Source organism: Colias philodice, chromosome 14 (assembly GCF_061535455.1).
Source record: "Colias philodice isolate Cphi_HAF_F1 chromosome 14, ilColPhil1 Martin Lab GWU primary, whole genome shotgun sequence".
NCBI classification, from domain to species: domain Eukaryota; kingdom Metazoa; phylum Arthropoda; class Insecta; order Lepidoptera; family Pieridae; genus Colias; species Colias philodice.
This window is the reverse complement of record NC_143099.1, coordinates 11498273-11514741: the sequence shown is the minus strand read 5'-3', so window position 1 is coordinate 11514741 and position 16469 is coordinate 11498273. Positions and strand designations below refer to the sequence as shown.

The 16469-nt window shown below is 31.7% G+C and overlaps 1 protein-coding gene across 1 annotated transcript; it reads left to right on the top strand.

Annotated features, from left to right (window-relative positions):
* The first annotated feature begins 5441 nt into the window (after positions 1-5441).
* On the top strand, positions 5442-13139 carry LOC149483083 (putative beta-carotene-binding protein). Its single transcript, XM_089703206.1, has 5 exons — positions 5442-5525; positions 9381-9603; positions 10993-11117; positions 11508-11660; positions 12944-13139. The coding sequence occupies exons 1-5, from the start codon at positions 5471-5473 to the stop codon at positions 13099-13101; spliced, it is 714 nt and encodes a 237-aa protein (XP_089559332.1). The 5' UTR covers positions 5442-5470; the 3' UTR covers positions 13102-13139.
* The last annotated feature ends 3330 nt before the right edge of the window (positions 13140-16469 follow it).

Sequence of the window (16469 nt, the reverse complement as noted above, 5' to 3'; positions counted from 1 at the left end):
GCATTATGTTTTTGCTCTCACGTCTGTCTGTTATAATCTGAAATGGTCCGGGAGCCAGCAGCAGATTTTATGACCAAGTTCCTCTCAAGCGGTAATTAGTAAAATGCATCAAAGTATAGTATTATGAAGCCTCGTGAACGTCAGCTGGAGCTCGGTTGGGGGGAAGAGCGGTTGTAGCCTCCCGTATCAGCTGACGGTTTTTCCACCAAGATACAGCCAGCTGACATATATATTTATCCACAGTTACATATAAGCTATCATTAGGTAAATTTTTGTTTGAGAGGAAATAACGGAAAATTAATTTTTCTTTAAATTTAACTTTCATGTTCGAGACACCAGCTGACGTATAATACACCATGTTGTAACCAGCTGACTATTTTTTTTCGTTGAGATATTGGGTTAGCTACAATTTGACAAATTTTTAGCTGAGAGGAAATGAATGAATGAATGTATTTTTTTTCATATGTGCGTGGGAGGCACCCCCCCAACCGAGCGCCAGCTGACGTTCACGAGGCTTTATAATACTATACTCTCATGCGTCTGACGAACTATCTCTTGAGAGGAAATAGTTAACCAAATTTGCACCTGGCTCCCTAACCAAAACGTCGTGATGTTGTATTGTAATTAATAATAAATATCAGTTGTCATATTTAAATTGTCATCCATAAAAAATAATAAGCTGGTTATCAACGATTATTTTTATGGTGTTTTACTTAATTGTGATCCGACTTCCTGGCATCTCGTTGTTTTACTTTAAAACTGCTGTATTCCAATAATCACTACATAGTATAAAACAAAGTCGCTTTCCCTGTCCCTATGTCCCTATGTCCCTATGTCCCTTTGTACGCTTAAATCTTTAAAACTACGCAACGGATTTTGATGCGGTTTTTTTTAATAGATAGAGTGATTCAAGAGGAAGGTTTATATGTATAATAACATCCATTAAATAGTGGAGAAGTACTGTTATTTTCGAGATTTCTAATGTGATGTAGTAAAAAATTACATTTTTTCCGCTTACATTGCAAACGCTGGCTGAACCCTACGAGTTTTATCAAAATAATGTACTAAGTATTATACACATTGAAAAGGTCTACAGAAAAGTCCGTGATGGTATATGTCTATCTCTTATGGATAACCCACAATAACTTTTTTTTGTCATTTACTTTTTATGACAAATAATGGCTAATTTTCGAAGCGATTTTAACCAATACGGCATTAATCCTTAACCAATTTAATACCTTGAATACATTGTTCATTTAATATAGATCTATATGGCCCTTTACACCGTATGATTTAAGTGAATATTTTCGAAGATATTACAGATTTAAAAATTGCGGGACGTAGCGATTGCGGCTGTACCGGCCGGCCGCCCAGCTATATAGGTATTTTATACCCGTGCGAAGCTGGAGCGGGCCGCTATGTTTTTAATTTTTATATATACCTACAACGTTCACAGTTTTTCTGTAGTGTATTTAGTATCAACGTTGCACCCGTGCGAAGCCGGGGCGGGTCGCTAGTTATTGATAAAGGAATGAAATAAATGAAGGAAAAATCTTAATATTATTTTTTTTTATTTTATTGCCTTATTGATAATGAAATAAATTAAGGAAAAATCTTAATATTTTTTTATTTTTATTATAATTGCCTGATAGGGAAGCGCTTGACCACGATCTTGCCTGATGGTAAGCAGAGATGTGGCCTAAGATGGAGCGCGCTTCCCTAGAAGGTACCCGTTCACTCTTTTCTTGCATAATAGCACAAAAAACTACGTAACAACTTTTAAGTTTCATTTTGTTAATAATCTGATGCAATAAATTAAATACTTTAAATCAAAACGACAACAAGCCACCAACACATAAAAATATTTACTACATGGCTATGTTTTGAAGATTCTACTCAAAATATATTCAAATTCGTCACCGGATAAACAGGTAAAAAACAACATGATAGGAGTGTGTGACATGTATCACATCCTTTCGTTTCATACATGTCATGACTCTATATGATGTTAAATGATACCGGCTCTGACGTAGAGTGATGACGTCTTTGGTAATAAAACTAAATTATAGTTGATACAGGACTTGTTCATAATGGGATACGTATAGTATAGGAGATTGTTGGTAGCCGTGAATACTCTTGGTTTTATTTTCGTTTATACCAGTATTATTTTGTATAAATAGATATACAATACCTAGGTGGATGAAACTTGCAATGCAAATAATTTATAATTAATGCATTTAGAGAATTTTTAGGAATATTAAATAAGAATAATACCTACCTATTCCATTTTCAATAATCATTAGATTTCCTATTTTTCATTAATAATAATTAATTATTCTAATATTTATTTACGATGTCAAAGGTGAATAAGTATTTAATTAAAATAGACGTAATATGTAATTGGGTTTTTTTATATATTTCGATTTATCTGTGATAATCCATACTAATATTATAAATGCGAAAGTAACTCTGTCTGTCTGTCTGTTACTCAATCACGCCTAAACTACTGAACCAATTTGCATGAAATTTGGTATGGGGAAATTTTGATACCCGAGAAAGGACATAGGCTACCTTTTATTGCGAAATATGTACCACGGACGAAGCCGGGGCGGACCTCTAGTATATTTTACATATTTGTTTACAATATAAATATAAGTATGTAGGTGCTTGCTTACAAAATTTCGGCTATTTCACACAACGAATCAAACCATGAATAATTATTGTACATATTAAATTGTTGATGAAGAAATTTTTGACGGATTTAAATCCATTTTGTAACTATTTTAATTTCTAACTTGGTTTAAAATAATTATAATAATGCAGTGAATACAAAATAGATGCAAATCCTTTTAAAGTATTTACCATAAAAATAATACTACTTCCTATACTAACGTTAGTTGATAGTTTCAATGGAAACAGTAGGTACCTATAGTCTGCTGACGTATGTATGGTCACGTATACCCTCGGCCATGGTCATTGCCACCAGTCAACCCTCACGTACCTACTTTAATTAATACAACATTGTTTATATGCAACTTTAACAGGAAAATATATCAATAAAAGCCTAAAATACTAGTTTAGTATTATACTAGCTGTGCCCCGCGGTTTCACCCGCATTGCTCCGCTCCTGTTAGTCTTAGGATGATGATATATAGCCTATGACTTTCCTCGATAAATGGGCTATCTAACACCGAAAACTTTTTTAAATCAGACCAGTAGTTCCTGAGATTGGCGCGTTCAAACAAAGAAACCAACTCTTCATCTTTATAATATTAGTAAGTATAGAATGTCTGTGGTTATAGTTAGAGGCATTTTGTTTCTTCATGGTAATTATAACACTTTTTCCCACAGTTTGTTGTCTAAAAATAACTTAATTGGTTAAATTTTAATCGAGGATGATGAATGCAGAATTATTTTGAAATTATGTCACGGATATTGATAGAGTCCACGTGTACACAGATGATAATTTTTTTTCAATGTAAACTTTAACTTAAAAGTCTATAATAATAGTGAAAGTACCTTGTATACATATTATTTAAAACATAAATTCAAAACCTTAAAATACTACAATTTTATATTAGCCCTAGCAGAAATAATATCTTTCTTCTTATATATAAAATTCTCGTGTCACAATGTTAGTCTGCATACTCCTCCGAAACGGGTGGACCGATTCTCATGAAATTTTCTGTGCATATCGGGTAAGTCTGAGAATCGGCCAACATCTATTTTTCATATGTACCACGGGCGAAGCCGGGGCGGACCGCTAGTCTTATATATAAAATTCTCGTGTCACAATGTTAGTCTGCATACTCCTCCGAAACGGGTGGACCGATTCTCATGAAATTTTCTGTGCATATCGGCCAAGTCTGAGAATCGGCCAACATCTATTTTTCATATGTACCACGGGCGAAGCCGGGGCGGACCGCTAGTATTAATATATTAATCCTAGCAGAGATAATAAATTTCTATACTAGTAGCATAGATATTATAATACTATACTATTAGTATGAAACCATATACGCAAGTGAGGTAAATAAAGGTAAAATATAATATTCGTAATCATATTAATATTAGCACAGATTAAGTTACTACATAATATATTACTATGGATTGGAAAGTTTCCTATCTGTTTCCAATAAAAGTAATTTATAGGCACATCCGTATAATTAATAAAGGATAATTAAGAGATTCTTCGAAAAAACGCATCCATAAAACACCTTCGCTTACTCACATGTGTTTTTAAATCATTTCCCAGTTGTACGGAAGATTAAAGGCCAATGTCAACGACCTTTGAGGCTTTTGTTTAACTATTCATGATTCATTCATTTACCATACTATATTTAATTATATTAAACGTGTAATCTTAAATATTGAGAGTTTATAGTTCAGACACAATCATTGTAGTTACTTTATTTAGGGAAAGAGGTTAATTTTTATCAATAACTAGCGGTCCGCCCCGGCTTCGCCCGTGGTACATGTTTACGTTTTCTCTACATAAGAACCATCCTCGTACTTCAAGGAATATAATAAAAAAAGAATTATCGAAATCGGTTCACCCGTTCTCGAGTTATGCGCTTACCAACACATTTTGCGATTCATTTTTATATTATAAGATCAATAACTAGCTTACCGCCCGAGGCTTCGCCCGCTTTGTCTGAAACCCAATAAATTAATACTAAAACCTTCCTCTTGAATCACTCTATCTATTAAAAAAACCGCATCCAAATCCGTTGCGTAGTTTTAAAGATTTAAGCATATAAAGGGACATAGGAACAGAGAAAGCGACTTTGTTTTATACTATGTAGTGATTATGTTGAATGTGGATGGGCGATGAGTTTTCTAATTTTAATCCAAATCTTTTAATCCCGGCCAAACCGGGCTAAGCCGGGCCAAGGGAGTATTTTATGATACTGCGTCTATATTATTTAAGTGTACTATGTATCTAAACAGAGACTCTCTATTCATAGAGTTTTCAGTTTTGCTATGATAAATGTAATTTGTGCTCTACTTATACCTTAGTGAACGCCTCCTTGGTACAGTGGTTGACGCGTGAGCACTGAGCGTAGCACCCAGGGATCCTGGGTTCGATTCCCTGTGGAGACTATCTACTACTACTACTACTACTAAAAAATGTCTCGGTCTGGCAGGACACAGAAAGGCTGAACACCTACTTGTCCCTAAATAAAATCGATCAGTGAAACAGATGTATATCTGCCTCTTATCCCACTAGGGGACATGCCGGGACTTCACTTTTTATACCTTAGTACTCTTTAACTGTCTCTACCTACTCTAAAATATCGTTAAACCACAAACTTGCATTGTTCACGTAACTGTACAATCAAGGTACTTAATAATGGAATAATTTCCAAATTCGCTGTTAATTGTCAATTTAACAGTAATTAAGAAATGAAGAGGCTATAAAAATGTAGTGTCATTTAAAAGTTGTGTTTTGTGATGTGCATGAAGCAAAATGAAGGTGTCAGTTTTTGTGTTCGTCTGTGCGTTTATTTGCACTTGTTATGCTGGTGAGATTATTTTTATATATTTTATGTAAAAATCTAAAAAAAATAAAGCAACTGAAGGCATTGATAAATAATCTTCTACTATTTAAAAATAAGTCGGATTTTCCTTCCTGACGCTCTAACTCCAGAACGCACGAACCGATTTCCACGGTTTTGCATTCGTTGGAAAGGTCTCGGGCTCCGTGAGGTTTATAGCAAAGAAAAGGCGTCTCTGGTGGCGAAACGGAGTTCGCCCGGTTTGCTAGTTGCTAATAGATAAACGGTTTTGGAGATATATCTGTAAATCAATTATTTTAGTGAAACGAATAGTAAGTTACTATACCTTTATTTTTAAGTGGGGAAATCTTCCAAAGATAACCACGGCCCCCCGGGGAAGGAGCCGTGGGTTAAGTTACTATACCTATACTTATACTATAACAACATTTTGCTTTAGAAGTTTTGCGGAAAGATAAATTCGTTTTTAGATTACATTTAAAGTTCTCTTTTCCAGTTTTTCTTTGCTTAACAACTACCTACAATATAATATGCATTTACTTGATATTATATTTGAAGAATACAATTAAAATGTTGAGTGTCCAGCATTTTATATTCTTAATTTTTTAATATTTATCTATAGATGTAAATAAGTAAGCTTCAGCCTTCAATTAAATCTTAAAAACCGACGAAATATTGATGTATTTAATTGACAATTAGTGGTTTTGTGAATTACAATATTGATTGATTGTATAATAACAACATTAAATAACGTTTATGACGTCAATTCGTTAGTATTTTATAGATATTTATTGCATGAAGAATCTTTTCGTTATAAAAACTTGATGAACACAAAATAGATGATTCTAAGAACAACAATTAATAACTATCAGCACTATAAAATCGTCTTTTGTTTCTATGCATTATTTTATTTAATATCCTTTTCTGTATTAGACCATGATGTGGCAAGCTTTAGCAAGCAGCTTTACTCGCGTTAATATACCTACGGATAAAAAGCGTCACAGATAACCTTTGGTTTTAATTCTAAAGAATATTTTATTAATTATTATCGTATATATCTTCTTATATATAAAAATGAATCGCAAAATGTGTTGGTAAGCGCATAACTCGAGAACGGCTGAACCGATTTCGATAATTCTTTTTTTATTATATTCCTTGAAGTACGAGGATGGTTTTTATGTGGAGAAAACATAAATATGTACCACGGGCGAAGCCGGGGCGGACCGCTAGTATTAAATATATATAATATATTTATTATGTAATATATTATCTACTGCTTTGTATGATGTGCTTTGCGTAAGTTCTACTCAATTTACTATTTTAACGTGGCGTAGTAACATAAATCAGAAGGGTTTCTGGTTTATAATAATAATAATTCATAATAATAGGGTAATATATGGGTATATATTTAAAAATTTCAATATAAGATCCAGTACCTAGTAGGAGAATTTATATTCAGTATCTAAATCGATTTTATCATACCTATTAGCCTTTTATCATGTTTAATTACAATATCTACTGCATTGATTTATTCTGTTTTTTTCTTGTTTGTACGTCTAAGCCGTAGAATGTTATTTTTTGTATTTATAATGGAGAAGACTTTGACTCCACGAGACAAAAAAGTCTCAGTCTACGAGATTAACTTCAAAAATATAATCGATCGGAAACACATGTGATTTTGTATTTTTTTCTACAAAACGTGTGAAGTTTTTGTTACTTTAGTTGTTATAATTAGGTACATGAATGACCTTGCTTTTAAGTGTATTGCAAAAAATGTGTTAGGTACATCAGATATTGTTGAAAACATGATCCAGTTCGCGAACCAGCTTATTTTATTACGATTGCCAAAAAATTGAGTAAGATTAATTATTTTTCATTACGTACGAGCACAGCTATTACAATACTATGTAAGAGTTAAATATACCTACTTACATGAAAAACAAAATATTGAAGGCGGTCATTTAGAAAAAAAAAATTAGGTAATCAACGAATTTTAACCAATTCTATACCTAGCGGGTACCTACCCTTATAACATTTTAAAATTTCATAGATATAATTATGTGCATAAAACTACTCATTTTTAGTTCAATAAAATCATGTAAGTTTTTTTTTTTTCATATAATCTTTAGCATTATTGTATCGAGATGACAGTTTTGTACATAACTTTAAAAATACGTATATTTATAAAATCTTAGAAATAGAGAATTTTATAAGATTTTCTGGGAAGTGTCATACAAGATTACCAGCTTCTTACAACTATTGAACAATAAAATAGCAATTGTATGTATATAATAATTGAGTAAACGTGAGGACAAAAACTTGTATTGAGGATATAAACTATATTTTCCTTGACATGTTTAACGCTGTAAAAGATATTCATTATGATATGTCTTGCTATGGATAAGTGGCGGTTTTCAAACATTTTATATACTTTTAATGGCTATCCTATATTTCTAATTATTGTAGTGAAACACGTGGAACAACTTTTTATTATATCTGTGTGTTATTATATCTACTAAAGTTTTTCTGAATTTTTAAGCTATTACATAGCTTCTATCTGTGGCTTCTATCGCGGGCCTTGAGCGCGGGGACCGAATCGAGAAATTCCGTAACGAAAAAACCTCACGCTCCCCACTCCGACGGGCTCGGAGGTGTGGCTTGAAGGCATGCTATGTAATAGCTTTACCGCGGCAGTCCCCGAGTGCCACACGTCTTTTTATTATATCTGTGTGTTATTAATTATTATCTACTAAAGTTTTTCTGATTTTTTTTTCTTACAAAATACTTTAGACTTCTTAATTACGTTATTTTTATTATGACTATCTTAAATACAGGGCTTTACTCTATGAAAGCTTTAAGAAAAAACTTCCCTGCTAACCTTGAAAATCTTGCCACTACAATTTTTAATACTATGAAATAATAAATAGGCCATTAGGTGATTAAGTCATTACGTATACGAGTATACACCGTATGTTATGTAAAAGGTTGCCAGAACAAAAAAAATGAATATGTAGTTAGATTTCATAAATTAGATCTTGTTTAAAAAAATGGAGTTACTGCATCAGCGTTAAACTTATTTATTCTATGGGTCTGTAATTATTTTTGTATCTTAGATAAACAAACAGAATAATTATTTCTCAATACAAGCTTTTAAAGCTAAATAGAGTCAAAGTTTTATATATCACAGATTCTCTGGCACGTAAATATCTCATTAATTTTAGCGGAAAACCAGCCTCCAAAACATCCAAGTACTCTGTACTATTAGCAGAAAAATACAATAAATCTTGATCTATTCACCTTTGACCATGACGCTTGCAAAATATCTACACAGTAGTGACTAGGCTAAATGCATAAAAAATTAAATTGGTATAAAATGCCGAGTGAATCAGAAAAAATATCTTGAATTGTGATGCTTAATACCCAATTAAAATTTGGTTTAATATTTTTTTAGTTAAGAATGGAAGAAAAACGTTTCTTAAGATAAAATTAATTACATAGTATACAGAACTATGTTACCAATCGATACATTTACAAATAACCATTAAAAAAAGTGAACCTATTAAAAAAAAGTGAAGTCCCGTGTCCCACATAGGGGTAAGGGGTAGATGCATTATGCATACATCTGTGTCACTGATCGATTTTCTTTAGGGACTAGTAGGTGATCAGCCTTCTGTATCCTGCCAGACCAAGACATTTTTTTTCTTCGTCTCCACCGGGAATCGAACCCAGGACCCCTCGGTTCTACGCTCACGCGTCAAGCATTGTACCAAGGAGTCAACTATCAGCGGTCAACTATCTATCACCTATTAATTTTGATTTATTATTCTAATAAAGTATTTTAAAAACATCTTATCCTCTTTACAGATCTCTCCTTCATCCATCCATGCCACTCCTACGACTCTGTCTGCCTCAAGGTATCTGCTCAGCAAGCTGTTCCGTTCATAGCGGCGGGTGTACCAGAACTGGGCATGGACACTTTGGACCCGATGAGCGTGCCACATGTGGCCAGCAACCAGGCGGGATTGAATATCGACTTTAGGAACACGGTTGTGAAGGGGCTGCGTCATTGTCTGGTTTTGGATCTGGAGTAAGTTGTTGCTATAATAATAAGCCCTGAGTTTGATTATGTTTTTCCTATCGGTAGTTTTTCCATTGGTACATTTTTGTTACATTCATAAAAATTGCATAATTTAATATATTATCTGCCCTTGCATCAAATTATTTCAGAACTCAGATTCTGATCATTTTTTATCAGTCCGTTTTTTGAAATTTGAACCAAACTTTTATAAATTCTAAGTTTTAAAATTCTTTTTACAATATTCCGCATACTAGATGCTTCCACGGAACATTTTTAAAACAGATCAAAATTCCCAAATATTTTAGAAAGATAAAGCACATCTTCAACTAATTAGTACGTTATTTATTAAATATATTTTCTTCAAGCTTATTTCTAAGTACCTATTCGTCTTATTCAACCTTGTTTCGTATGACTTTAATAATTCCCTTGTCTATTTTTTGTTGTATTTTTTAACGTCACATTAACGCATCTTATTAGATTGAAAATTCAATTGTAATGTTCCGGTAGTTATTTTTAAATTGCGTTACGTCAAATTAGTAGATATCTTAAGGATATAACGACCATGTATGTGATTGATAGGTACATGTCTAGATGGAGTATTCAATTACATAATAATTTGTTTTTTTTTTTTGTGTTTTAGCATATTATGATATTAATTTGGCATTTAGTCAACAAGGGTGCAATGACACTTGTCCACTTGTTTGACTCGGAAATAAATGAACGTGATTGTATTATGTACACCTTAGTGTACACAGTGAAAATATGTTGACAGTTAAAGTTAAATTTACTTATTTATGTTTTGTCTTGAAAATATTATTTTGAAATTCGAATAATAGTTAATAGAACATCAAAATATGTAGTAAATCCGCCACAAAAGTAGCAATGGAGGGAAGAGTCAACGAGTTATTAACAGTCAGACATGGGAGACAGTTCAAAAAGTGTCCAGCTGTAAACATTTCCAATCAGTTCAAAAAACCTCTATATGGCAACTAAGTATACAAAGCGTTATTATCAAATAAATATTATCTAATAGAATTTTTTTCCTTAGTAAACAGTTAAATCATTCACAGTCGACTTACTCTAAGCTTGGGATTTAAAGGCATATGAAAAAAAGGCCAATTAATTAATCATGAGTAATACTTTGACAAAAAAACTTTAGTGAAAACGATAGAGTAAAGACAGAATCAATATGGGAAATATTTCGATGCATTATTCCAGTAATAATAATAATTAACGAATTGATTTGAAATTTGAATAATATTTGTAATAATTTAAAAATAAAAATTATTAGGAATAGGTACAGTTACTTGAGATATAGTTAATAACCTAGACTAAAAGACAGAGAAAGTTAATAAATAAAAAAATGACTTCTAATATAATTTACTTTGTTAACTGCAGGCAACAAGCGGGCCGTATTAACATAAATCTACAATGTTCCGTGGTGCTCACCGGAGATTACACTCTCAATGGTAATCTCATGGACTTCAAAATTGACGGCAATGGCCCATACATGATTATTATTCGTGAGTAACATACCTTAATTTATATTTATAAAAAGTTTAATAATTCGTTTTATAGCATTTATAAATGGTTGATAAATGAGCATTTTTTATATTCTCTAAAAATTTTCATGTATAAAAAGTTATTCAAAGTAGTGGTAATGATTATTTTAATAGTACATATATATTTTTCTAGGTAAAAGTTAAATAGTATAATGTTTATTTTATAGCCAAAAAATAAAAAAAAAATTGGCATCTAACTAATACACAATTAATAATGTAGTCACTAAATAAAAATAAAATTAAAAAATAAAAAACACACTTAGAAGATATGTTAACTTTCTTTCTTAGTCCGTTATAACAACCAAAGCAAAGATTCATCAAACATATATACCAATAATTCCACTTATACAGATGACATCGTAGTCAAAGTGGTGTTAGACACAGCCCTACGCTCTGAGGGCGGCAACACTTACCTCTCCGTGAGGAATTGGAGCCACTCCGCACATGTGCTCACCAATGTGAACTTCCACTTCGAGAACCTTCTGCCTGGGAATCCGAGATTGGGTAAGCTTTAAATTTATTATTAGAGCCTTTTTGACTCTTGAGAGTGACGGGTTTCATATTTAAAGCTAAATGTTATTTATTTATTTCGAGAACATAGTGGCTTACAGTCATGACAAAGCACCACTATGCTATACAATACAAAATAATTATTAACACAATTCAAGTCAAAATACAAAAGAAAAATACTTATATCTTAACATTATGATAATATGTACAAACATACAGATATTATCACCAATAGAAATTTATAGAAATAGAAGACAGACAGATTAGAAATTTATTCAATTTAATTAAAAATTGCTATCCAGATAATAAATGGCGTACCGAATAAACACAGTCATACTATCAGTGAAAAAGTCAAGATGTTGGTACTGCTAGAAAGATATTTTAATTCGTTTTTCAAATCAAATCAAATCAATGATTCGTTCGTGGTTATATCCATTTAGTTACCTATATTTTCAGAATTATCGATTGATTTTAATATTGAAAAAAAAAGGTGATTTTTAGGGTTCCGTAGCCAAAATGGCAAAAACGGAACCCTTATAGTTTCGTCATGTCCGTCTGTCCGTCTGTCCGTCTGTCCGTCTGTCACAGCCGATTTACTCGGAAACTATAAGTACTACAGTGATGAAATTTGATGGGAATATGTGTTGTATGAACCGCTACAAAAATATGACACTAAATAGTAAAAAAAAGAATTGGGGGTGGGGCCCCCCATACATGTAACTGAGGGATGAAATTTTTTTTTTCGATGTACATACCCGTGTGGGGTATCAATGGAAAGGTCTTTTAAAATGATATAAAGTTTTCTAAAAAACATTTTTCTTAAAGTGAACGGTTTTTGAGATATCAGCTCTCAAAGTCGTAAAAAGTATGTCCCCCCCCCTCTATTTTTATAACTACGGGGTATAAAATTCTAAAAAAAATAGAGGTGATGCATGCTAATTAACTCTTTCAACGATTTTTGGTTTGATCAAAGTATCTCTTATAGTTTTTGAGATAGGTTGATTTAACTGTAATTTATTATATTTGCTGCTACGGAACCCTTTGTGCGCGAGCCCGACTCGCACTTGGCCGGTTTTACCATTATTTAAAATAATGCAACTTGAAAGTGCTTTACAATCCTTTGTATAACAGTCTGCTAAGGTTACGATTAAACTAATATAACTTTAACTGATTTAAAAACAATTTAAGTATACCAAACTGTATATAAAAGTTTAAATTCTGTGTAATTAACCTTAATACTTAATTCACCAGTTTAAAAACTATTTTATTGTTCACAGCTCATACAGTGGCGCATTTAGCAAACTCGAATTGGCGGGAGATTTTCGACGAAATGGCGCCTCCGATCGTGAAGGCAATCGTTACTAAGATTGTGAGAGAAACAACCAAACTGTTCAATCAGGTTCCACTGAACGAACTCTCTCTTGATTTTCAGTAATGTACTTGTATGAATAAAGTTTATTAACATTTTTATTACTTGGGTGTTTTATTTGATAAGCCCTTAACTACGTTAATCGAAAGAAAACACAAATTTGAAATCATATTCGAGCGCTTTCAAAAAAAATATTAATAAAAAAAAATTATCATTTTTGAAATAATTACGGCGAATCTAACGACACCTGTCTACATTATCTTAATCTTAATATTCTAATTATAAACATTATATAACACACAAAGATCCATGTATCCAAAGATGTATGGATGTATGGATGTTTGTTACTCTTTCACGTAAAAACTACTGAACCGATTACAATGAAATTTAGCACACATATAGAGGGTAACTTGGATTAACACATAGAATAGGTTTTATCCCGGAAATCCCACGGGAACGGGAACTATGCGGGTTTTCCTTTGAAAACGCGGGCGGAAATCTAGTATTAAAATATTTGTAAGGTTTCAATCAACACGGCAAAACAGAATTGCCCTAATTAAGATATCGTATGAAAAACAGTAGTAGAAGATGGCAAATTGATAAGACTGTCACATTTGATACAGATTTATAAAATTATAGCAGGCTTTAATAACAATTATGACAGTGCGGTGACAATTTATAATTAACTTTCAATTATTGTTCAATTAAATATTAATGACAATTAATTTTAATCCAAGCAAAGATACATTATTGCTTTAGAAAGAACAAATAGGTTTAAAACGAAAAAATGAACCATAACTTGCAACCAATTATTAAAAAAAACGGTTTGACAAAATAACAGGAAAAATGACTACAGTGCCACAAACTTAACTGACGAAAAATATAGAAGAGAGATTTTTAAAATAATATATTTTTATTTTATGATTAATGACAGGGAAAATAATAATAGTAGTTGCGTGTTTAATAATATGCTAATACATATTATATTATTATGTTATTTATATGCGATATTTAATTTAATCGTTTATAATTTTTATTGAATATATTATTATGACATGGTTTTCTTAAATATACTTTTCGTAGAATATTGTAATTTGTAAAACAATATAAAACTGACCTTTGACATTCTTAATGAAGGGTAATAACAGCATTATTTCAAGTGAAACTAACTTAAGTTCGTTCAAGTATGTAAATGATAAGTGGGGTTTCCCATACTTATGTTATTTAATAATTAATATAACTAGGTATATATGTATTACTTGTCGCTATCTTTGATGGTATAAAATAAACATTTCTGCTTATTGATAGATGTTAGAATAATATTCAAATATTGATAATGTATTTACTGATTATTTTGTAAATAAATATGTATTTATTATATCTATTTATTTATAACAGAATTACATGCTTACGTGATTAATAATCTAATCTTTCAGTTTTAATAATATGTAATTTATTGCAAATGTGTCTAGAATGAATACCTATATAATAAATAAAAGATGAATATAAATTATACCAATTGTTTTTTTTTAGTTGGTAGGTATTATTTTTACTGCTGCATTGGGTTATAAATTATAATACAGGTATTATTATACCAAGTATTAGTATTAGTTGTATACGTAGTATATTATTATTAGTCTGTGGTATTAGTATTAAAAAATAGTATTAGCAGTAAATAATCCAAAATCAATAGTTTTTTTTTAGCAACAAGGATTTTAGCAAATTAAGTTTTTCTGAGAATATAATCTTGGAGAAGTAGAATATTTAGGATTTTAAGTAAAAATTGTTTATCACTACATAGTATTTAAAACAAAGTCGCTTTCCCTATGTCCCTTTGTATGCTTAAATCTTTAAAACTACGCAACGGATTTAGATGCGGTTTTTTTTAAATAGATAGAGTGATTCAAGAGGAAGGTTTTAGTATATAATTTATTAGGTTTTAGACAAAGCGGGCGAAGCCGCGGGCGGTAAGCTAGTAAAAGAATTAAGTGGATCCGCTTCTTTTTATTTGTGAGTACGATAATATTAAACTATTGCTAAGGAAGTTTTAATGGGCTTATATTGATTTATTACTCTATGAATAAATTATTTATAGGGAAATATATTTAGATGATTTACTTTGCTTCATATTATATTGAATTATTTAATGTAACAGGAAGATGCAATATTCCATTGTTGCTTGATGCTTATCATCGATAGCTATGTATAAGTATTATATAAGATACTAGCTTACCGCCCGCGGCTTCGCCCGCTTTGTCTATCTTTCAGCTTAGCACACAAAAAAAATCAAGCACCTTCCGCAATAATTGACGTCACCATGAGTGAAAATATCACCGTACTCGGCGATAGGTGAAAAATTGAAAAAAACGTCATAACTCCGAAAATACGAAAAATCGCATAACATACATGGGGGTGATTCGGATAGCCCTTTAGGTCCTCTACCTCCCAGCTTCCGTTCATCACTACTTTTTGGGACACCCTGTATAAGAAGATAAGATTACTTCTGCTTCTAAAAATTAAGATACGAGAAATAGGTAGAGATGTTAAATCAATTTAAACGACTTTTCTAAATGTTGTGTTTTTTTTTATTATGAGTCAGTGTTGTTTATTATTACTTTGTTTTTATCGCTTATAAAAAGAGTTTTGGACGAGACTCAGAAAACTTCAATATTATAATTAACTATATAATCACTACATAGTATAAACTATATATAATCACTACATAGTATAAAACAAAGTCGCTTTCTCTGTCCCTATGTCCCTTTGTATGCTTAAATCTTTAAAACTACGCAACGGATTTTGATGCGTTTTTTTTAATAGATAGAGTGATTCAAGAGGGGGGCTTTAGTATATAATTTATTATGTTTTAGACAAAGCGGGCGAAGCCGCGCGCGGAAAGCTAGTACTGTTATAAATTGCACTAAACACAAGCCAATAAAAAGTTTGTCTAGACGAGTATGCAAAAATCAAAATAGATTTTCAATTTAATTATTGATTATGCTCATAACTGCATAATTTGGTGAAGGGAAACATCTTGTGGAAGCCGCAGGTCGTGCAAAGAAATACATATTACCTATAGATTAATGATTATTATTAATTAACTAAAATGATATACTGATTCATATAAAATTTCAACCAGAACCACTGTCTTAAAACTCCATCAAAGTCTATTTTTTAAGATCTAAAAATACACAGGGATAGACAGCAGGAAGCGAATTTTACACATATCCTAACTAATATTATGAATGCGAAAATAATTACTCTGTCTCTTCTTTATGCCTCAACCACTGAACCGATTTGAATGTAATTGGTACATACATAGCTTAAGACCAGAAAAAGGACATAGAATAGGTTTTATCCCGGATATCACATGGTTACGGGAACTGTGAAAGTTTTTCTTTGACCACGCGGGCGAAGCCGCGTGCGAATCCTAG